The sequence below is a fragment of the Sipha flava genome, unplaced genomic scaffold, assembly GCF_003268045.1.
Source record: "Sipha flava isolate LNK unplaced genomic scaffold, YSA_version1 42_pilon_pilon, whole genome shotgun sequence".
Classification (NCBI taxonomy): Eukaryota; Metazoa; Arthropoda; class Insecta; order Hemiptera; family Aphididae; genus Sipha; species Sipha flava.
Window position 1 is genome coordinate 214825 of NW_020273159.1, and position 24906 is coordinate 239730.

Sequence of the window (24906 nt, forward strand, 5' to 3'; positions counted from 1 at the left end):
ATTTACCAGCTCCGCATGACCGTATGCACACTCGTTCGTTCGAAAACACAGGTACAAGCTCATGTTTCTTGATCTTCTTGTTCACCGGATTGTAACCACCCCCTTTGACGATGAACGTCAAGTACAAACACTTTTCATCCGAAAACATCATATCCTATTGAAAACCAAAACACAACCGTCGTCAAAGGTGTAATAATTTATTCATTAAACAAGTTCATCCAACACAATGTATATAGTCAGGTCAAGACACTGTATAAATTGTTATGAGTTAATGTTATTGTTTATAACACATGTAGTTCGTTTTAAATATGAAAGTTACCTTTGGATCTCCCGTTGATCTCTTTCTCATGAAGCTCAACGTCGTCAACCCTTCAGCAGTGTTGCCGGTAATGTTGCTCAAATCTTGAGAAGGGTCTAGTAGCGGATTTGTGTATCCGTTTATCCACGTGTCCATAAGGAACGGCCTTCCAGCTTTATCCACCCATCCGATTATGGCATCAGTTTGACTCTAAAATCGTTAATCATATTATTTTATATGTATTTATATATGATACTATATGAAATGTGTAAAATATCGAACAAAAATTTTCCAATAAAATAACGAGATAATTATTAATAAAAATAAAATAATAACGTATCGATAAGGGACGAGTAAATGAATGCACTCGAATGCGGAAATGTTGAGTCAATATACCTAATAATAGTAACCTAGTAAATAAATTAGATATATTCACCCAACATTTCTAGTTATTTTTTTTTCGTGTTTATGTACGGAAAGAATATTAGGATTAACTAACGGTGAAACATGCGTCTTTATGACCATACAAATGAAAACGTCTGAAAACCATTGATTCAGATAAACTCGAAGCGTAACGAACTGGTTTCCGAATAACCGAAAGTTAATACGGATTTACAATAGTAAAGCTTGTAAAAAGAAATGCACTGCAATGGCGAAAAGTTTTTTGTTACTCGAATCATTGATTTCAAAATATAATTAAAATCTCGACAAGAAAATATTCAAGCTACAGGAAGCCACGCGAAGGGAGACAACGATCGGATATAGTTTGTTCCGTAACCACGAAACCGTTGTTGGGGGTTAAAAGCACAGGTCGATCATGGACGGTCGGGGTGGTCGGGCCACGTCTTCGCACGGTTCGAACAACCCCTTCGCGCGTTCGCCCTACGGTGCGTACCATTTTGTGATCGTCTGAGAACCCGATTCCGGTCCATGTACTCGTGTGCGTCGTGGTGATCGTGAACCGCATGTAATCGGTCTTCGATGAGTACGTCCAGACGACGTGGTATTCGCAATGACCGGCCGTTACGTTGCAACCTTTCGGCGTCGACCACTGACCGTAACAGTTGCTGGGCGCCGGCGTGGTCATCTGGTGAGACGGTTTGCCGTTGTTGGTCGGGCCGTCGCCGACGGCTCTTGTTGCCGCTTGATCGTCGACCGATGTCAACTGCTGATGCTGATCGGGTTCATCTAGGCAAGACAACGACAGCAAAAGTGTTCCAGATTAGTGAAAGTAAATATAAAACTTGTAACGTAACGTGTGGAAATGAGTACAGGAGTAGTGTAACCACAACACGGTCTCATAATGATCTGTATTTAAATATTATTTCGCATGAATAGTGAAAAATAGGACAGACGAGATTATTCGTATTTCAAATAATTAAATATTATATTTTATTTAAAATAAAATCTATGATCTGTAATATACAAACAAAAAAAGGAATAAAAATATTTATACGTAGCGAGGAGTTTATCCGGTGACAGATACCTTTTGGCATAATTTTTTATACTTGATAATACGTTTTCGTGAACGGTTCGGTTAGATTATAGGATTTTTCGAATGTAATTTTAACATTAGCGTGTAACGTATTACGGGAAAAATATACATAGTCCATTGTGTTTCTGACTACACGAACGATAATGCACAGACAGTTTCCAATGAACTATAAATCTGTGCGAATTTTTCCGAGATTAATAATATTTTACTAAATCAAAACTTGTGTTCAGATCGATTGTTCATCGATAATTTACTGAGTAATCGAATTCGTGATGCAATTTATTATTTAATCACAATTACCGAAAAAGTTGATAGAAATCACTCCGCGTTGTGATCCATGGCCATGATATTTGAGTTCATCGGGTTTGTAAAAATCTTTTATGAGCGCAACGTCTTTTTCCGATCCAAATTTCGGTGGTTGCTGATGGTTTTTCTGTTCTTGACCTTTAGCCCAAATTACATGCATAACGTCGTCGACAATCGAATGATCTGTGGGTTCGGTAGCTGCAATATTATATAATATTTTGTTATTATCATTTCGAAATTATATTAAAATGGTTTATACCTCCAGTCAGATAATATAAATAATAATTATTATAATTTAAGACAATAGTCACCTTTGAGTTTCCTTCTAAAGGCAATAGTTGTGACTCCATCTTTTTCGTATCCAACTGCAGCGATCAAGTCATTCTTTCCACCCCAATAGCTGTCTACGCGTGGTGTTGATCTAATAATAATAATTATAATAGTAATTACTAATAAAATAATTAGGTAATAATATAATACAAAAATATAATTTCTTTGCATAAATGCCAAGACATAATAATAAAAAAAATAGCATACCTATCTCTCGTATAATAATCCCATATCCTGCTAGCTGACCCTCGCGCACTTCCTATTACTAAATCAGTGCAGTCCATTCCATTAAAATCCGCTTTCGGTGTGTAAGTATTGAGTTTCATATTTTCTAAAAACATTAAAAGAAATATGATAATCATTAATGTCAACTTATTATTATGTTCGTGTTTATTTTTTGTTATAAACTTAAATAATTCGTGTGGCCAAAAATCAATAATTATTCGATATTTGTAGCAATACCACGAATTTGAGATTAAAAATCAAGTATGTTTGAATATTGTTTAAACATAAATATGACGTTTATCTACATATTATGTAATACTATGTACTACTACGTAACAGTATGTAAATAATGTAAATAATTGTATACTTTAATTCGGTTAAATACGAGTTTACCTTTTTTTGCAGGAGTTTCATGGTGATGGTGATCATGATTATGATCGTGAGTATGATGGTGATGATCGTGGTTATGGTCATGCTCGTGAGACGAGTGGTCGTGATGGCTATGGCCTTCCTTAGCTTTTGACCTTGGTTCTGGCTCTGACTCTGGTTGAGGTTCTAAACATTTTTTATTTTTTATTTAATCATATAATATTCTGGGTGCAAAATATTTCAAAATCCTATTGGCAACTTACCATTTGGAGTGGAAGCTTCTCTTGCTGTTCTTCTTAATTGGGCAAATGCTAAATTAAAACGCAAAAACATTTTTCAATAAGTTTTTAAATGGATGAATTATTTTCAATAGAAATATATTTAATATATGTATTAATGTCATTTAAAATTATAATTTGTATGATTATAAATACAATTCACTAAAAACATATAAATGTTGATAATAAAAGACAATATTTTATCTTCAAAGGTCAGAACTGTCTTTTTTTTCCTAAAATACCTATGTACGAATAGTTTGTTATGAGTTCTAAACTTACTCGGCCTTCCACTAGTTTTTACTGGTGCGCTTGTTGATGCTGTGACTTCCGGTTCCTCAGTTGGTTTTGGTTTTTGCTGCCGACCTCTGGTTCGGAAAAATGATGGTTTGGGCCTAGTGGAACTGGCAAAAGTTGTAGTTGTTGTTGGTTGAGTCGTAGGTTCTGGCAAAGGCTCCGCACTCGTCTCAGGTTCTGGTTCAGGTTCAGATTTGCTACTTGATTTTTGTGTCGTGTTTGGTTCAGGTTTACTCTTGGGTTCAGGTTCACTTTTTGGCTCAGGTTCACTCTTTGGTTCCGGTTCACTCTTCGGCTCTGGTTCACTCTTCGGCTCTGGTTCACTCTTCGGTTCAGGCTCACTTTTCGGTTCAGGCTCGCTTTTCGGTTCAGGTTCGCTTTTCGGTTCAGGCTCGCTTTTTGGTTCGGGTTCACTTTTCGGTTCGGGTTCACTTTTCGGTTCTGGTTCACTTTTCGGTTCCGGTTCGCTCTTTGGTTCCGGTTCGGTCTTTGGTTCTGGTTCACTTTTAGGCTCTGCTTCACTTTTAGGTTCTGGCTCACTTTTAGGTTCGGGCTCGCTTTTTGGTTCTGGTTCACTTTTTGGCTCAGGTTCAGGTTTAGGTACTGCTGCTACAGCTTTCGCGCCCGGCAGGTCTGCAATAGCCGGAAAATTCTTGCATTCTGCAGTCAAATCTTTTGGGCGCCAACCCAAACCTAAATAACTTGTACTATTTGCTCTTAAAACGATTTCAATTTCGCCTTCTTCTCGGAATACTTTCCAATATAAATGGAAATCCTTTGAAAGTTCTCTATATCTATGATTAGTAACATCGATTTCATTAGATTTCAACGAAGATCCTGAAAAAAAAAATAATAGCGCATTTTAGATAATATGTATAGTTTTACTGATTCAAATGTCTTGTACTGCAATTGCATGGAACTATATAGTATATTTAAGTGTTAAAATTGTTATGACTTTCACTAGATAGTAAATAAACCTAAACATTTTATTATGACATTCTATAACAAATATGATCGAATTCGATCAAGAAACTATTCTCGTACACACACACACACACACACATCGCTGTTTCCTAAACAGTACAATAGACTCGATTTATACATGTTACATAAATATGATAATATCTATGAAGGTTGAGTAATATTTTTACCCTTCATGTCAGTGATCGTTGTCAATGTATACTTAACATCGAAGTGTCCGATAAAATTCTATAACCATTCCATTATTTAAAATCGTAATAGCTGTGAAATCATTTTCATTCTTTTCTCGTTTAGTATAATATTGTAGAAATCGCTTTTCCGGACCACGAGTTATTGTAAATAAATAAGTGAATGAAAACTACATACGAATAAGTGTAACATACTTTTAGTGCACGCTGGTCCAAACCATCCCGGTTCACAATAACACTGTTTTCTAGGGGCAGAGGTTGCTTGAGTGTCTACACATCTCCCTTGATCACCGCAGTCACTGTCTTCAGTGCATTCATCTTTATATTGACACCTGGGGCCGTAGTAAAGTCTGTCACATCGACATTTCGACAACAGGTATCGTCCTTTGCCACTGCAGTCTTCCCGGTAACTTTTTTCTAATAATAAAAATAACACAAATTGTAACCATTATAAGCACAACGTAGAATTAAGTTAACGATAATAATACGAGTACATAGATATTCGATGTCTTAATCATTAATATGTATAGTTTTACTGATTCAAATGTATATATCCATATATCCATATGTATAATAATAATAATAATATATATTCATTTGTATAATGTATTTTAATCAATTGTTAACTAAAACAAATTAGTAGTATAACTAAATTTACGTATACATTAATAAGTCTTATGTATTATTACCTAATCATTATTAAGATAATTTTATCATAATATGGTAGTGTGGCGTTTAAAAAATGGTTTAGAATAAATTTCGATAACTTCAAATTCGCAATAATTTCCGTTTTTTTCACAAGAACGTAGATTGCATGTGCGTAAAGTGCAATGGTGTACACAGGGGAGGGTTAACGGACTAAAACCCTCCCTATTATCCGTATTATTATTATTTTTTTCCATGGCCGTGAGCAAATAATATGGTGTATTCATATAAATATTAAATACACTAGACTACACATAGGTCGTAATAATTTTATTTCCTATCATAAGTACTAAGTAGCCATAGATATTAATTTAATATGTACGTTAGTATTGCACTACTCAGTTGTGTTGACCATTGGCAAACCCCCATTCTATCTGGCCTTGTCATGTCCAGTCCTGTATATTTTGGTCCATGTTTATTTTTATTCAACTACTAAATCAAAGAAAAACTAGAAGGGAAAACACACAGATATTGAAGATATAAATTATAGTCTATATTAAGGTCTTAGAAGATATCTTCTAAAACCGTGGTCTATATCAAGAAGGAAACCTGATTGGAATCTAATCTGTGGTTTTACTACTCTTGCACTTGTTGCCTTCTGGCAAAATAGTGTGTTATGCGTAAAAAGATAATTCGCATAATGTTTATATCATGTACTGCTAAATGTATGTACACTATATAGTATTTATTCTGTACACTGTTAATTTTGATGGTATACCTACTACCGCTATATTTGATCAAATTTTTGATTTTATAAATCTTATATTCATGTGTGCTTTGTTAATTGAAGTAAACTGTAAAGTATTATTATAAGAGAAGTATAAAAGTATGTATGTACTTTATTATTATAAACCAAATATGAATATTTATTTTCATGCCCCTCCCCCCCATTGAAAAATCCTGCGCACGCCACTGGTAAAGTGCGTAATAATAATTAATTTTAACAATAAGAGTATTTGAATGTCTAATCTAAATTTAAACGTGATAGTTTATGAAATGTGCAAGTAGGTATTTTATCGCCAGCGGAATAACGACGAGCATGTATACCGTAACTTTTTGGTTCGTACTACCACCTACCACCTACTATTACTACTGCGGGGGTCGTGATACATGTTTTTGGACGAATGGATACCGGGATCAGCTGGTTACCTAGATTCGTCGTATACCCACTCGGGTATATATATATATATAATATATAAATCGTACGATAATAATAATATTACTGTTTTTGATGTCGACGTCAGCACACGACCAAAACTTGTAGCTGCTTCCCCATTCCAGTGCTTCTCTCAGCAACCTGATAGTACAGTCTTCGCAGACAAAGTCCCCGGGCAACTGTACCGCGTACGATTGAGCTCTGAAAAATTATGGAAAAATATAACATAAGTCAACATAAACCTAAACGCAAACCGTAACGAAGTAACAGCTAATATACAAAATGATGATGTGCTGAAAATCGTACAATAGATCGTTTTCAGCGTATTGCGAAAGAATAATTATTGGATACTTTAAAAATGAACTGTGTGATGCAATGATTCTGCGCAGTTCTGTAGACTTTCTCTATAGTCTACTCAAATGGTATCAATAATAATGGAATACGCCATAGAATAGGTTTGGATACACAACGTAATTAATTACGATTTACCGTTTGAACAAAATTAAAAACGAAAAAGTGCACATAAAAAACATTATACATTATTATCAAACACACGCGTATTATCTACACTTGATCTATTATACTTCTTCATACTTATATTCGAGGCCGTTACTCAACTCTGATTTCCTTATGTTTAACACAATATTCGCTTAATAACACACTGATATAATGTTAATTACTGCAGGACTGCGTGATTATACGTTGCGGATGGATAATTATTATCCAATAATTATCATATCAGGAAATTATTCGCATACGATTAAATTGTACAACTAGATATTTTATAAAATGTATAATTATTATATTGAATGTGAAAGTATTAGAAATTCATATTTTGATAACTATTAAGTATGAATACATCCGAGGTACAACTTTTTTATGATTTAGTATAGAAATTGTTATGATTATAAATACAGATAATATTAACATTCAATATTTTCGATATTTGAATTTGCGAAAAAGTTGAAATTAAAACCTGAGCATAGTGATCAAATATATTTTCATGATTAATTCCTTCTCGATTAGCTATACATTGCTCGCATATAATTTGCAAACAGACATTTTTTTTTACATAAATCTCTACAATAAATCTTCGTGTTTTGGAAAATAATTAATATTCAATCAACTCGATCTTGTCATTTACGCAATGCATATTTGTGAAAACAAAATAGGTCATATTCATCAAAAACGTATTTCTAAAAAATTTTTTTTATGCTACAAAATATTTTCGTTATTCAATTATTATATACATAATACATGTTATATATACGTTACTGTGGATGATAAAATACATAATTGTTGTTAACACTTATAATTTCACTGTGAGTCGACTTTGATTTATTAATATAGATCTCCTTTTAAAAATATTAAAACATTAATTCAATTCATGTAAATATATATAATAATAATATATTACGTCCAACAGCACAACAATATTAAAATAATTTATCAAATACAGATAACACGTGCAAACTGCAGACAAAATATATTTGATACTATGATTAATAGCCATCGGTTCATAAACAAAACAGATATTGTAATTATTAATTAAAAAAAAAAAAAAAAACGACTAGGCATAATATGTACAATATTAAACTAATAGTAATTATACTGACAACATTCGATTTCAGTGTTAAGTGTTTATAATTCTCAACCAACAACGCCTACCGCTATTCATAGATGAAAATCGTTTAACTTGATCGATTTCTAACCGTACAAAAATCGAAAATACCGCGAGTCCGTAAATTAATTAAAACAAAAGAAATCGTTGTAAACCCGTACAACGTCATAATAATAATAATAATACGTATTCGTAGAAATTCTTGACGACGACTGATGATGACAACATAAATTATTACATTTGTTATGCCCATTAAATTAACCGTGTAAAACCCTTCTGGAAACCATTACAATTCGAATATATTTTAATATTAAATTAGATCACCGATTTTCTATCTTCTAAAGTGATTCTAACGTGGTACAATCGAATTATTTTAGTTGATAATAGTTATATAATTAAATTAATACTGCCGATTGTCGAAACAGAATTTATTTTAGTATTCGGCTACTACACGTAGTATTACGATGACATACTATTAAAGTTGTAGACGAAAATGATATATTTAAGAGTTATGGCCACGTATATAATAAAAATATTTATCAGAAAATATATAAACTACATTTTAACTATGTATAGATGGCCTGTGTAATTTCATAACAATTCTCGCCCAATACGAATTATACCATAATATTGCTCGTTAACATCCCGGACCTGTTTAGTACACTGATAGAAAAATCAACCTCATAGTGATAGAACTCTATGTCAGATGGTTTTATTTTTTTAATAAATAATAGGGATCAATCAAAACTATCAATAATTTTTCTTCTAGTGTGTAGCCTGTAACCAACAGGTTTCATTTACACATTATATTGTAATAATATTGTATTCGATCGTTGTAGACTAAATTTGTAACTCGTTCGCGTTTACACGTTTACAGCTTATTTTATACAATATAGGAGACTAAGTTAGCAGATATTGTTAACGGATAACTATTGTACACCATAAACATAAACACACACCACAACTAATACTTTTATAAATGATGTGTCTTAGTCTTGTTTACTCACCTGTTACACAATTTTGGCTGATTTGATCCCATATTACAATAAAAATTATAATAAATGAGGGGATTGGTATCATTTATTGCAAATAAATTGCTATAGATTTCCTTGTTGTTCAATATTTCAAGGACGACGTCGTTCTCGTCGCGGATATGGATAATATTTATGTTTATGGAAGGCAAATTTTTATTAATAGTGATCGTCTGCAATGACAGGATACCGATATAGTTGAAAGTAAATGTATATTAATGCGTACGTATCACGTTTCATTGTAATATTTTGTAGAAACAATTTACTATAATAAATCCAAGTATTAATTTCATTGCGCCTTCATGACTTGAAATATATTTACTGTCCTCACCAATTATTATTATCGTTGAAAATGATGCGTATGCATAGTAAGGACGATAATATTCATATCACTCGAAAGAAACAATACGCCATTACTATTTTTTTGTGTCCAATAACCGTTAAAATGGTAGCTATTAAATTGACTGTACATATATATATATACATGCAAATAATCGATCTGAAAATATTTCGACATGGTTTTCTTCTCAGCACCGCGTAGACTGCAATTGCGCTCCGAAAATGTCAACGTAAATAATAATTTATTCGGAGTCAATTTATTTCTAAACAGAATATTCGCTTTGTAATAAAAACCGTTATACGATCATTGCTGTAGCAGTGCAATTGCGCATGGTAAAATCGAATTTGTGCCAGAGGTCCTTGTCATCAAATAAAAACGTTATGGAACTATACACGAGATAAGTGTACCCGTGTAAAAAACGTATACTCATGATTACGACGATTGTATTTCTGTAATATTGTTTTTGGAAATATTTTCTTATTTTATATCATATTATTAGGGACGCGAAACGAAAATTATCAAATAGTAAATTGATAGATATGTAAATCAAATGTTATCAAAGTACACGAACGTGCACGAGTGTTAATGATACGTTTCAAAACAAAAACAATAATAAATACATAATATGATTTATTTTTTCAGACTTTATTGTTAACATGTAAAGTAATAGTATAGGTATGTTTCTTAGTCATACATACATACATAATGGTGACAATGAAAATAATTATGACGGCGTTCAATTATACTCTCTAATGCTGTAAAAAGGTAATAAAATGAGCGCAGACGATGTACGCAACAAAAACACGATTTGTTGAAAACTAACAGTCGTTTTACTATTTTTGCAGAAATCCAAGCGGTTTTCTACAAGCGCGAATGTTGTCGGGTTGGTTGCGATTCAACTTAAAACGGGACTACAAGCAGCTTCCGTCGAATAAAAACACGATAGATAAGAATAAAATCGATGGGCAGAAAATGCCTGAAAACGGTTCGTCAAAATGTTACGCCCGTAATTATTATAAATTGTCATAAATTTGTATCGATTTATATGCTGGAACGTTTCGAAAACAAGTGTTCACTCTGTGATGATTTATTCGAAACGATGGTATCAATACTTACGATATTACCGAAAGTTCGGGGTTAAGGAGTCGTTGACTGTATTATATATTGTTCATCGGTTGGAGGCATTACTTTACATGTGCAGAAAGTTCTCAAAAAAATTTCTCGGACCGAATGTGTATACGTTTACGTAGCAGTCGTTGTGTGTTGAAACACGCACTAAAGTGTACCTAACCTATCTGGTTGCGTTTATGCTATTTTCCCATAGCCATACGCGCGTAGTCACCACTTTAAGGTTACATTTTAATGCGTTATCGTTGCGCACATTTTGCCTTGACATCTTTAACACGGAGCGAAATCGTGAACAGTGGAAACGGCTGTCATTAAAACACGGATTATCGACCACCGCTGCGGCAGAGCAGTACGCAGCATGTTCATAAGTACAACTAGAGCTTATATTTGGGGAGGGGTGAGCTATAAGTACTGAGATAACACAGACTCGTAAGAGCAGAGCCCACTTAATTATTTGCATACAGACAAAATCTTTCACTACTCGCTAGTATAGTTTCAGTTCAAATTTTAGCAAGAAGATGAATAAAATAAGATGAAAAAATATGATTTCGAGAACAAAATTTTGATTAGAATATTCCTAAGTAAAACGAAAGCCATAATACGATAAATAACAAGAATTGTCAAAATCAATAATTGTTTCGTGTATTGAGATTATAATAGACATAGACGATTAGATTTTATCTTAGTTTCAAACGCAAATTTCTGAGTTTCGTTATTTTTAATCTGGAAGGGCTATGAAAATATTTAGGGGGGGGGACTAAACCCCACTAGTTGCGGCTATGAGTATATTACGTTTTAGAGTACGCAGGCCTTATCAAATAACTATTTTCGCGGCGGCTAGTTTTCCCTGGAAAAACGAAATCCATAAACGTCAACCGGTTCACATGCTGCACACCGTCGTGTCGCGTCGTGCAAAACAATCATTTATAAAATCGGCTGATCATGCGTGGTCAAATTTCGGTTGTATACCACCGTACTGCGCGTATAGAATTCATCGTGCGTTGGCGAAATGTTAACTGTGCGCACTGTCGATTCCGTCCATCTTCCGTACGTTAATGACTAATAGTTTCTATCACTTGTTACCATGACGTGTCTGTACTGGTGTTATTGAATTGGTATTTTTAAATAGTTTGCGGTGTGATAAAATACACGACACGAGTCTAGTCTGCGATCCGTGGACGTTTGCCTACTCACACAGGAGGAGAGTTATCGTCGAAAAGAGTTGGTTTTATTATTATAATTATATCGTCGTCTACATACCTCCCACCCCTCCGTCACCACAGCGAGGTCTTCGTTCGCCAAGTCCTATTCTTATGTCGATCGGTATACGAAAATGGTTGACATGATAATGCAACGTGTACGTGTACGAGGTGTATTTTCGTATTTTTATTTTCAATAGCCGAGGCGTAACAGCATTGTATCAATAACGAGATTAAAACATGACTGGGCGAGTCAGTGAGAAATATAGCACTTTTTTATTGTTACATTCTTTGTTGACGGTATAATACGGCATAAAATATATTATAATAATAAATAAGTGCGGTCAATAATTTAAATGTTATCGAAAATCATATGGATATCCGACAAACGAATCGTTACTAAATGTCAATGATAAACAACGCATGCCATAACAATGTAATATAATATGTAATAATGTATTATATTGGTAATTATTTTTTTAAGATTTTATTTATTCACTAGCATAGATTAAATAATAATACGGAGCATTTTATCTACTCGTATATACTTCTACTTAGATTGTATTAGAAAAATATACTCGTAATGAACACTTCCGTAATAGTGGCATATAACATATATTATAATAGTTATATTATTACGTGATAAACTGTATAGTGTCAACAGCCGATTTAAACAATTTTACTGTTGTTAATTTTAAATAAATAAATAATTATGAGCTGAGGTCTGCAAGTATACATTTTACGTTTATATATACATAAGCGTAGTCACGACAAGATAAAAGTAATTTTCAGAATTTTTCAATTGGCTTTTAGCACATTATTATTACGGGCTACTTTAAATCCCATTCTACAAATATTTTGAAAACTTTAAGTTAGGGCCGGACTGGGTCAGAAAATTATACCAGAAAATAAAGAAAAAACAACCCACTTCGATATACCAAAGGTAAAAAAAAAAATGTATATTTTCATATAAGATTATTGTATATTATTTTGAGAATTTAAATACTTAATATTATTATTAAAAATTAAAAGACAATTAATTTAATTTTAGACAATTTCTAATGCAATCGTATAAGAAAATGTGTCTGTGTCAGTCGATACAATGAGCCTAAACCGATAAACCTAAAAAAAAAAACTTCCCAATCAGTACAAGCGGCCCATTGGGAAACTCCTGATATTCCGCCTGTCAAAAGTCCGCAGATATAAAATTGTTTGAAATATTTGATACACTAGAACTCTTCATTTATCAATAAACCTGTATACGAAACTTCAATTTTTAAAATTTTATGACTTATCGCTTGATACGCCTGCTGGCTTCACTCACAAACTTGAGTGCCACTGCGTGGCACTTTTCGTGGATATGGGGCTCCACCCCAAAAGAAATTATAGTCCAAGCATAACCTAGTTTTTGTACAAACTTTGATACTGTTGCGGATGGTGGATATGTGAACATAAAACCTCACTGCACAATTAAATCACATATTTTTACTGTTAATAAAAATTAATGTAGGATAATTAAATGTGAACAGTAAAATAATTTTGAATTTATCAATAAAATAATAAAATTATATAATGAAAATAAAACAGACGAGTATGAATGTAAAATGTTTATATTTAATATAATTATATGACATGTAATGTTTTCTAGTTAATTATTATAATTAAAAAAATATCTTTTGTAGAGTTACGATATCGAAAAAAAATGATTCTGCGGAGTTGCGATTCTAAAAAGAAATGTGTGTTGCAGAGTTTTGGTGCTATTTTATGAAATGGCGCCGATTCGTGCGCAGCTACGATGCTCCCGCTTTATCGACTGCATATAATCGTTTGTATTGATTCATATGCAATTGATATGCAAAAAAACACATAACCATATTTTCTATTTTAATATATTATATACTAACTAATTCAACCAGAGTGCAAATATATACTTAATATTGTTGTATTTAATGTGAGACATTTAAATTATGTATATTCTTTGTCAAACTAATATAATTATTTAATAATTCTGTACTGCAATAATCATGATTGCTCTCGGGCGTGTACTTCAAAAAAATAAAAAATATGTTGAATATTAAGTGTACCTAATAATAATTAAATTCGATCCAAGTTTTGTTTTAATTTTTCATACATATATTGTATTAATGTATTTCTCAGTAGAGAAATCACGTAACTCGAATTGTGATTTAACAATTATTTTTTCATCATCATTATCATTTATTATCGCTAATAATAAGTAATTATAACTAACGAATGCTGTGAAAACTATAGTTTTATATGTACTCTTATAACATTTATGCGTGTATTTTACACAATCTGCGTTCGAAACAGATAATATGGAATTAAACGGTTGAATGTATATACAAGTTAAGTTGCCGCGGGCTAAGAATTCTCACTACCTAATAGTTTTTTTTTTTTTTTTTTGGCATTATCATTGTTAAGTTCTAATATCAGGCCCAACCTTAAGATATTGACGTTGGCGTGAAACGTTTACTTTCTAAACAAGCTGTACAACAACTACTTTTACACATGTATAATTATGAATATTTTAAATACTATTTAGAATATAATATGTTGCATTATAATAAAAAATGGCTAAGAGTTTAAATTCAATTTCACTAGTGTAAACGTATTCGAAAGAAAACTTCTGTATTATGTTGATATGTACTATAAATAATGTTAAATTCCTTCATACGTTTAAAGTTTTTGAATGAATGAAATAAAAACAAAAATAAATATTTATAATAATTACGATAAGGGTAGTTTTAAGACACTGTACGGTTACACAACTCATTAGATTATGCAGTCAAGGATCAAAAATATTATTTATTTCCACAACGAGTCTTTCGGTCACGACTGCCCGTCTCTACTCCCTCGTTCCAGTCGACGGCGCCATGATTTCATGTATGTGGTCATCTTCCCTGCAGTCGTGCCACTGAAATTAACCTATAAATCTATAACTATCACTGTGCGGTAATCAGATTCTGACTACAATTTAATATTTTTTCTTTCAGGCATATTTAATACAACACCATATTAGCGAAGGTTACATCACATATGATCGCATTGTGTCTTCTAACAATATGCTGTACTTCAATTTCAGTATTAATTTGCTCAAATGATAAATTTTAATCTTAGTAACACTTTTTATGTACGAGTAGTATGAGTATAATAACGGTAGTCAAATAAAGTATGTTGATAATTTCGAATCAGCAATTTAAATCAATTGATGCCTTATTACCGATTATAAATGTTTAGAAACATATCAATTTTAATAATCATTAATCCCTTATTGCTGATTATAAATATTTGAAAACATATAAATTTTAATAATCAAGTTGTTATAAATATATAATTTTGCTGATCTATTGACTTTGTTTCGTTATTTAATGTATTTTCACTATATGATATAATCGAAAAACGGAAATTCCATGAAATCGAGTTTTTAGGCTATGAAAAAAGTCTTAACCACATATGGACCTCATGCGTGTGAACTATTATGTGTGGTATACATTTTTAACAACACCAATTTCTGTAAGCGTAATATTAATATAAATTGCTGTGTATGTATACAACTCGTGAAATCTCATTTAAAGTATCTGATTTAATACATTTTCATTTACATTACAATTTATTAGTAAAATGTAACGTCTATTTCATCAATAATTTTTAGTTTCTAAACTATATAATTATATTATATAGTTATTATATTATATTTTTATCGCTACTATTTAATTGTTTTTAAAAAATAAATAGCTCATATATTATTATAATAATTTTTACTCACGTTATGTCGGTCCTTAGAAATTCTGAATCTTTTGTAACAGGCGTCAGATCTAATACGGGTCTTTGATAATTGTCTAATACTTGAAGCTTGATTCCTCCCTATAAGAACGGTAAACAAAAACACATTGATTAAAAAATAATGCATTGATGGTATATCTATATAAATAATTATATGTATATCAGCGCATTATGAAAACCTAACTATTGGAAATCCAATTAAAAATAAATAAAAAGTCGCGTAGCAGTTTTACAATAATTAAGAGAAAATCCACGATTTATAGAAAATATAATTGGACATTCCTCACGCAAAAGTGGAATACACTTGCAGACCTTACAAGTATATAATAATATAAGCCCTGCACATATGTTCGTATAAATGTGGCACTTTGTGATTCGAGTCAGTGACCCTGTACACTCTGGTGATTCTGAGTGCTCTCGAAACTCTACCGAAGATTATACCACGTCGCAGGAATTCGCGGAGAAAGTAATGAAAAATGTAGATAGTATAATACAAGAAATTAAGATTAAAAAAAAATGAAGAATATTATATCTGAAAAGCCGTAAAACGACTAAAATTCAATTACATTATACAATAAGGAAATATCAACTCCAGTAGGTAGGTAAACGCAAAAGTTACGCACACCACAGAAGTATACAATATCGGGATTATTACGTTTTTACTCGAAGTTAACTTGATTCAGTCTGAGCATAAATTGCATTTGTCATGTGTAGAATCGAACTGTTAAAATTTTAATGGGTTTTTTTTTGACAATTCGTCCCTAAATTGTAGTCGAAACATCATACATTTGTCATTGTGATAATATGGGCGATCCAGACACAAAAAATGCGACAAACCAGTTAATTGTTTTATTAATACAGCAATAAAACACGTTTGTTCCCACCGTATACCGTTTAAAGATCACGCATGTAATACATTTCATCGATAAATAAGTCGGTCAATATTTTTGGCTCAATACAAGTGGAGTGATATTTTTTGTTGGCGAAAGTTAACATTAAAGTTGACGAATAGAAATTAAACCGATAAAAAAATAATTTTTTATTATTTTCACGCCAATTTTTTGAACATAAACTATACTTAATTGTATGTAAGACGATGGTGATACTGTGCATTATAAATGCTTGAGGAATAAATATCAATTCATATGGTATTCGTCCTGCTGATTAAGCAGAAAAAACTAATGATTCAAACGAGGAAATAACTCTAAAGTACCCAATAATTTTTAAAATATAAAATCCTAGTTAGAAATTAATTTAGAAAGACCACGCATAGCGCTTTCTATAAGTTATACACACGTGTTTCCTATGTAATCACTCACAGTCGTATTATATTCGTTGTGTTGTGTTGTATTACTGTTTTAAATTCGAATGCAACTATTATTATCTTATACGAAAACCCATTTTAATTTAGAATGGAAATTTTCGAGAAAATCGAAATTATTTAAAATTTTTTAAAAAGATTGCTTTAACTTCTTAATTGTATTAACCAACACAGTCTTGTTGATTTTCACAATTTACAGGCAACATTTGAAAATTGTGTATATAACAGTGATCTGTGGGTTAACTACCGGTTAAAATTCAATGCTATCCGGAGAATAGTCATAATTTTACCTTCCAAGATCCTCCTCTATAAAAATTTGTGAATTTTTTAATTATATACTTAGATTAGTTATTATATAAGTGAGGACATGTTATTTTGAAGTTGAAAAATTAAAATTATTGCTAGCATTACGGATAACTGTACTTGCAGTACACGACACGTAAAGAACGCATAAATGCTGGATACCTGTAAAATCTTGAAGAAATAAATTTTATTATGTTAAGTTAATTATGTTAAGTATGAATCAACTGCGTAACTATCGCAATCAATTTATACTGTCGCACGAACGATTCCTGACTGTGGCGATGCCCATGTATACGGTACATCGTGGTACCGGTGCTGCAGTTAACGCGCTCTCGTACATAGAAAATACACCGCGAGTCGTGCGAGTTGCAAACAATACATTAAAGTAACAACAATAATAACAATAATAATTTAATTCATCACGGTAATTAATAAAATTGTCGTTTGGGAATCCTGCGCAGGCGGTTGTGTAACTAACGCGGTGGAGTTTTCGCTCACACGCTCCGCCGCCGCCGATAGCAGACGCATTTTATTATTATTACTATTAGGTATAAGGTCGTGCTCTCTATGTATAATACAGCAGTAGTGCATAATAATAATAATAACAACACATACGGGTATATGGCTATATAGCGATAGAGTGCGACGAGTACTTACCGAATGGGGATACGCTAGGTGCCACGTGATGTTGAACGACGACCCGGACATCAAAGAAGTTTTGACTGAGCCTGCGAACAGAAAAAAAAAAAAAAAAAAATGAAAATAGTTTATTATTGTGTGGTTCGTGACGAGACGAGCGTGGTGACTAAGCGAACAATTGAAATTCAATTGTTACACAACTCTGTCGCTGTACATACAAAACGTATTCGACAACTTTTCAAACTTAAACGTTCGGTCGAATCGTATGTATAAAGTATGTTGCACTACCACAGCGAATAAAACATAATCGAGTTGATCATCGTAAAGGTGTGCTGCTCTATAGCAGCCAATATTTATTTAGTTTAGAATTTATACTACGGTGCGTGGTTTTTCTTTAAGTTCATTTCAAACCTTCACCGTTAAAATTAATTCCATGGATATACGATTTCGTCATCTTACTAAGATCGTATATTGTTGATAATATTGCTATTATAACATAATTGGCCGTTAGACATAATTTAGAATAACATTATAGATAATTCAGTTTATACACTGAGTATAGCTAATTAGAAATATATAAAATCCCGACTGAAGTTTCAGTCAATTCGAGCTCTTAGAGCGCCGGTCTCACACTATGTAATACATACAAATATTATCTAGTAAAACCATACATTGCAATCTGATGTCAATTATTAAAAATTTACTGTCGCTACTTACCCACTATTATATTCGATAACTAAATTTTTAAATTTAGTCACAATTAGTATTTTTTAAATATAAATAAAATACAATTTCTGTTTATTATCATATGTGAGCGTACACCAAAAGCAGATCTGTGAGTGAATTTGCGGTAGTTATGTTTACCACGAACCAATGTAACTATTGTTAATTAACAAAAATGTTAAATGTACAATTAGATATACGAAAAAAATTCGAACAACAAATTTATGTCTAAATTAATATTATTACCAAAGGGACGTGCTTAAATTTTACTCTTAAGATAAATTCAATAGAAACCGCAACACCAAAGATAATCAGAATTATCACTTATAATATTTGCATTGTCTTCGTCAAACTTATGTTTTTAGTACTGTCACATTTCGATCATCAATTTAATACTATTATACAGTCACGATAAACGTTATTAACAATACAAATTATGTAAGCCACGACGGAGAACAATGGTATATATTGTAACTAATAGGTTGTAAAATTAAAATATACAATTATTCCCTGGAACACCAGATTTTCACCGATTGATTTATGTATGGATAATAAATAACAATAATAACACATTCACAATCAGTACACGTGTCTATTTTATTATTCGATTTAATAAATATGCATATATGGTTAAGAAAATATCTTAGAAAACATTTTCAAACCTAACCCATAAGCTTTCTTTCCGAGATATTTACGACCGTCTGACTGCCGTCGGAAATTTGGTAGGTATACCATAATATATTACGGAGTACCCACATTAATATATATATATACATACGCATAGGTACATTGTTATTTAGGCTAAGATATTAAAATCGTTGATAAAATATGTTTGCGACATGCTCCGAATGAAAAATTACAAATTTGAAAGCTAGATAAAAATAAGGTACGAATTAGTCCACGGTACGCGCATGCTAACTGTGTACCTATTATAATATACAATCTACTAGATTCGGTCAAAATTCTAGACCACGGTCGCGTAGTACGGTCAGGGCGAAAATAAAGAAAAGCTAAACATGTACAATTGTATTAACATTCGCGACACCTCGTATATGTGCGTTCTCCGCACGTCGTCGACGTTCCGTGAAATGTTTGCAATTTATAGGTCGTCGCGGGCCCGTCGGTCCAGAATACGAATAATACAAATAACGATTATAATAATATCGTTGCATTTTATTATGAACGAGTTGTTGTAGTATAATGATTAGACGAGTGTCATTTTACACGCACACCGACGTACAAGACCTACTGACCTTTTATTTCCGTCGCCCACTAAACACGTGCGTCTAAGTCTTTGCCGTCTCGTCGTGCTTATATTATTACTACCATTATATTATTATGCGTACATTTTTGTGTGGCACGCGCTCGCGCGTTCCATTGTGCGCGAACGGTTTCGGAACAAAAGCTGAAGAAATGAAGTAAAAACTACGCCAATCTTCTGGGGTATAACGTGACGTAACGGCGGTCGTCGAAATAAAATCGTAGGTTGTATAATAATAACAATAATACACAGTATATATAAATAATAATAATCTTTTAGATCAGTATTGTTTTTGAAACTTCGTTGGTTTTCCACTCGGAGTCCAAAGCACTGGCATAATAATAATAATAATATAATACCTACTGTACAATTTCAACACCACTCTGTGTAATAATGAGTACGTCACGGCGGACATTTACCGATACGCAAACCGATATACGTAATTAAGTGCAGTAAATGTAATGCTAAAAAATAATAACTATAACAAGTATATATATGTCAACTATATGAATAATGTACCCATTGAACAAATTGTACCTAAACAAATAGTCGAATGTAGTTTTCCCGATATCCTATGTATTCACTATTATTATAAATCATTAGTATGTTTACCAGTGCCGGATCTAAATCTCAGGAGACCTGGTGGCAAATACCAATGAAAAATCCCCAAAAATTTTCTCAACATAATACTTATTTGTTAATAATAACAATTATATAACAATTATATTTGTTATATGTTAACTACGAGTATAAGTTTTTACTACATATATTAATTAAGAAAAAAAAAATTAAATTTAAATACCTTATTACTAGATAAATTTAAATGAAATTTAATAAAAATAACGAAACAGACAATTTTCAATAATATATATTGGTTTTAGAGGCCTCTTAGAGCTTAAAGCCTCGTAGCATTGCATCTCCTGCAGCAACGCTAAATCCAGCAATGACGTTGCTTTATGAATTAAAACATGTTAATCACATTACATTTTGTTTTTACTAGTGAGTTTAGGTTAGATTTTCAATGACCAGCGTATGGGTTAACTTTTTTGTTACTTATAAACAAAATCATAAAATAACTTGTTCACAAATAATCCAAAACAATTATTCAATGCATCAACTATATTATATACATCCATAACATATTTATCATAATTAACAGAAATATATTATTAGATCCTTTAAAAACGTAACATAGAGTATTTAATTTTTTTCAAACCAATATATAAAGTTGCACTTCCACATCCTTCGCATGATTCATCTGCACTACGATAAATTTGTGCTTCGAATAAATTTACACTCACTTAAAGGCGTATTATATAGGCGTAGTATATTAACACGTTTCTTTTTTCGTTTCCTTCCGATTTTTATCGGGAAATGATAAACGTCTAGAGTATTTACATACTGCAGTTACACAACATACATAGACAAGTACCCGTATAGCAAGGCAGACTTTGTGGGTATATTATGTGCGATTTGTGTGGGCAGAACACGGTTCCACGGACAAATGTACGCGATTTCAAGGCCGGAGGAAAGAAGAGGCGTTTAGGTGCAATACGCATGTACATGTTTGACGATAGCGGTGGACAATGATCATAATACGCAGCTGTACGTGTACCGCGATTGTAAGAAAAACAATACAACCACTAACGTTTATTTCAAGATGAACGCACATCACATAATTCTGCTACAGCATTGTCTGGATTATGAAATACTGGTATATTATTCTTCTAGCTTACAGTCTTCACGTATAATACAAAAACGGAATATTTCAAATACATAAATTAATAAATTCAACTACGTTCATATGTTTGCCAGACAAAACAATATTACTAGATAGTCACTCGGTAACGTCGGAGTGCATACCATATTAACGACCAGATCTGCTACAACTCATATATCGATTTAATTTATTTTATCTCTAATTTCGTAAACGATATATTTAATTGTGCTATGAACTTAATCTTCATTATTAAGAATAAAACATAAATCCTATATCGGCTATACTATTTCAATATCATTTTTATCGAATACAATCCGACAAAGTGCGAACGCTCGCTCTGTAGTATAAAACAGTAAAAATTAAAAAGAAAACGATACTATTTTACGTAATTAATCTAAATCGAATAAATGTCGAGGCTTTGACACGGAGTCGCGATGAAAAAAAAAATTGAATTTTTCAAATAATCACTGCAAACGTAGTAATTTACAATAATATACTGAATATTAATACATTATATAATTTTATGCCTAATCTTATGTACTAAATTGGATACAAAAAGTGGCTCAGTGACAAAATAACGATTTCGTTGATATATATGAAAATACTTAATCACCGACGGACTATGTGCTTAGATTTTTATCGCATATTTCTAACTGCGCCCCAGAAACAGACAACGTGCTTGTCATTATAACTATTAATGATTACGGTGAGTGTAACGACCAATATGAGTACTAATATTCATTGGTTACTAAACATAAATGTTAAATCGTACTAAATAAACAAAATGTGCTATATTCTATATGTTTCACTTTTTACAAATTATATTTGTTCTTCGAAGTTGAAGCCAGGGCACTCTTGTCGCAAACCTATCACAGGCTGTCATTGATAAACATTACTCTCGGTTATTAGTTAATTGAGTGCAATAAAATACATATATACATATATAACATGTAATAAAATCAAAAAAAGGATAAGATAAGGAGTTTTGTGGGATACAGTAATCGAGTGATTGATTAAAGTAAATTTTTCTTATTCATTTGAAATAAATTTATTAAAATGGTCTCAACAAATTTTCCTATAGGTACGAAAAAAGACGGATGGATCAATATCCATAACTGAAGATAGATTAGATTAAATATTATTATCAATGTCTTAATTATTTCTTAAAAAGTTTAGTTAAACCAGATTTTATAAAAAAAAATATATATATATATATATATAACTTTCGGAACTTTGGGCTTTTTTTTAGCATTATTATAACTTTGGTTTAGTAAATTTAATATTAACAGTTAAAATAATTTAATTTATTATTCTAGTTATTACATTTATTAGTTTTAGACAGTAAAATGACTAATATGGTGCGATTGCAATTTAGATAATTCAACAAATTTCGTAGAAATATCCAATTTCATCATAATATAATATTCTAATGCTTTGTATATCATGCGTAAACTTTTAACTATATGAACAATATTAGAAAGTTAAAATGTTTATACTATTATAACTATTTTTGGCTAAAATTATGGAAAAATCTGTTGTTTCCAGAGCTTGATAATATTAACTACTTACAAGAACGTTTGCCAGTTTTAATAAAACCTACTTAACATTATCAACAAAAATATAATAATACATTTTAGTATAATTTTTTGGTTTCTAATTTACTATTATTTAATATAACAATTGCATGATTATGATTTATAAACATAATAATTTTTAATGATTATATAGTTTAAACATTTTTTTTCAAAATATGTATACATATTCATGTAGTTAAGCATATTTAAAACATTAATTCATTACATAAATACGAAATATATGGTTTAAATTATTCATCTCCATATTTTAAAGTATTAAATATATGTACAAACCAGTATCTGATGTTCATATGCTAGCTAAGGATTTCTTGTAAAAAGTGAAATTATAATTTATTGTTCACGATCGCTTTAATTTATACGACGTTTAAAAATATTTATTTTTATTCTTTGACAGTTATAAATATAATATAGAAAAAAAACATGAAATGTTTCGACTTACTACCTTAACTTTATGAGATGCTTCTGGTTTAAAATATATTTCCTAAACATTTTACACATACATTTTTATACACATCTATTCTGGACAGCTGCAATGTACACTTAAAAATACTTATATAATTATTAAAATATAGTTTATTTAAACAGTAGATTTAAATAATTTGAAAATATATTTTAATTTCAACAAAAACTTTTGGAAATGTAATAAATTCTTTACGTTATAATCATATATTATAAGTAAAACCAATTGGAAAGTATACTACTGAACATTTTAGATCACTCAAAAGTCGACTAAAATGATCGAAGAGTTCAAAAATAATTCATTAAATTGATTATTATTATTAATTGCAAAATATTTACAACCATTCAAGACGATAGTGAAAATAATATATTTTACTATGAAACATCGGATATGCTACGTAATAAACGACATGCGTATCAATAGGAATCCAGTGTACTTATTGCGTAAAATAACATATACGTTTTATAATTTATAATACGCACGGAGCTTATAGAAGAATCGACGTGAAAAGTATACGAATAGCATATTATTATTACGACGATGATGCTTGTATAGTATTTATTTTAAAAACGTTTTTGTTAAACAATATTAAACCGCAAAGAGTTACGTTTAATAAATAAAATTAATACACAGTAACTATCGTATTTAATATGAATTCCATATTGAGAAGAAATTCCGTTTAACTGGATATACTTCAGTGCATAATATATTTTCTTATGAAATCGTGTCTGCTTCTTTTTTTTTAACAAAATAAGTTTATTTGTGTCTCTGTTTCAACGAATCACTCTACATATTTAATGACGACGTTATGTATGCGAAACGCTTATTATATACAAGGATTTTTCGTCAGTTAACTTATCGGCCCTGTTCCGCGTGAAAGTCTTAACGATACACTCGATGTTTTCTTCGCCCGGGTGCGTCTTATCCCAAAAATAAAAATCACACACACACACACACACACACACACACACACACACACACACACACACACACACACACACACACACCCACCCACACACCCACCCACACACACACACACACACACACACACACACACACACACACACACACACACACACACACACACACACACACACACACACACACACACACACACACACGCGCACACACGCACA

General features: G+C 31.5%; 1 protein-coding gene across 2 annotated transcripts in view; it reads right to left on the reverse strand.

The window, feature by feature from the left end:
- The window catches only part of LOC112689069, a 44734-nt gene that overhangs the window by 5255 nt on the left and 14573 nt on the right, over window positions 1-24906 (reverse strand). For both annotated transcript variants that reach the window (XM_025562572.1, XM_025562573.1), the window contains exons 3-15: window positions 18030-18100; window positions 15732-15829; window positions 6693-6826; window positions 4960-5181; window positions 3581-4432; window positions 3287-3334; window positions 3048-3209; window positions 2637-2760; window positions 2411-2520; window positions 2094-2297; window positions 1194-1486; window positions 320-508; window positions 7-154 (exon numbers count right to left, since the gene is read on the reverse strand). In XM_025562572.1, the coding sequence (XP_025418357.1) occupies window positions 7-154; window positions 320-508; window positions 1194-1486; window positions 2094-2297; window positions 2411-2520; window positions 2637-2760; window positions 3048-3209; window positions 3287-3334; window positions 3581-4432; window positions 4960-5181; window positions 6693-6826; window positions 15732-15829; window positions 18030-18100 (2655 nt within the window). The remainder of the gene's footprint in view (window positions 1-6; window positions 155-319; window positions 509-1193; window positions 1487-2093; window positions 2298-2410; window positions 2521-2636; window positions 2761-3047; window positions 3210-3286; window positions 3335-3580; window positions 4433-4959; window positions 5182-6692; window positions 6827-15731; window positions 15830-18029; window positions 18101-24906) is intronic.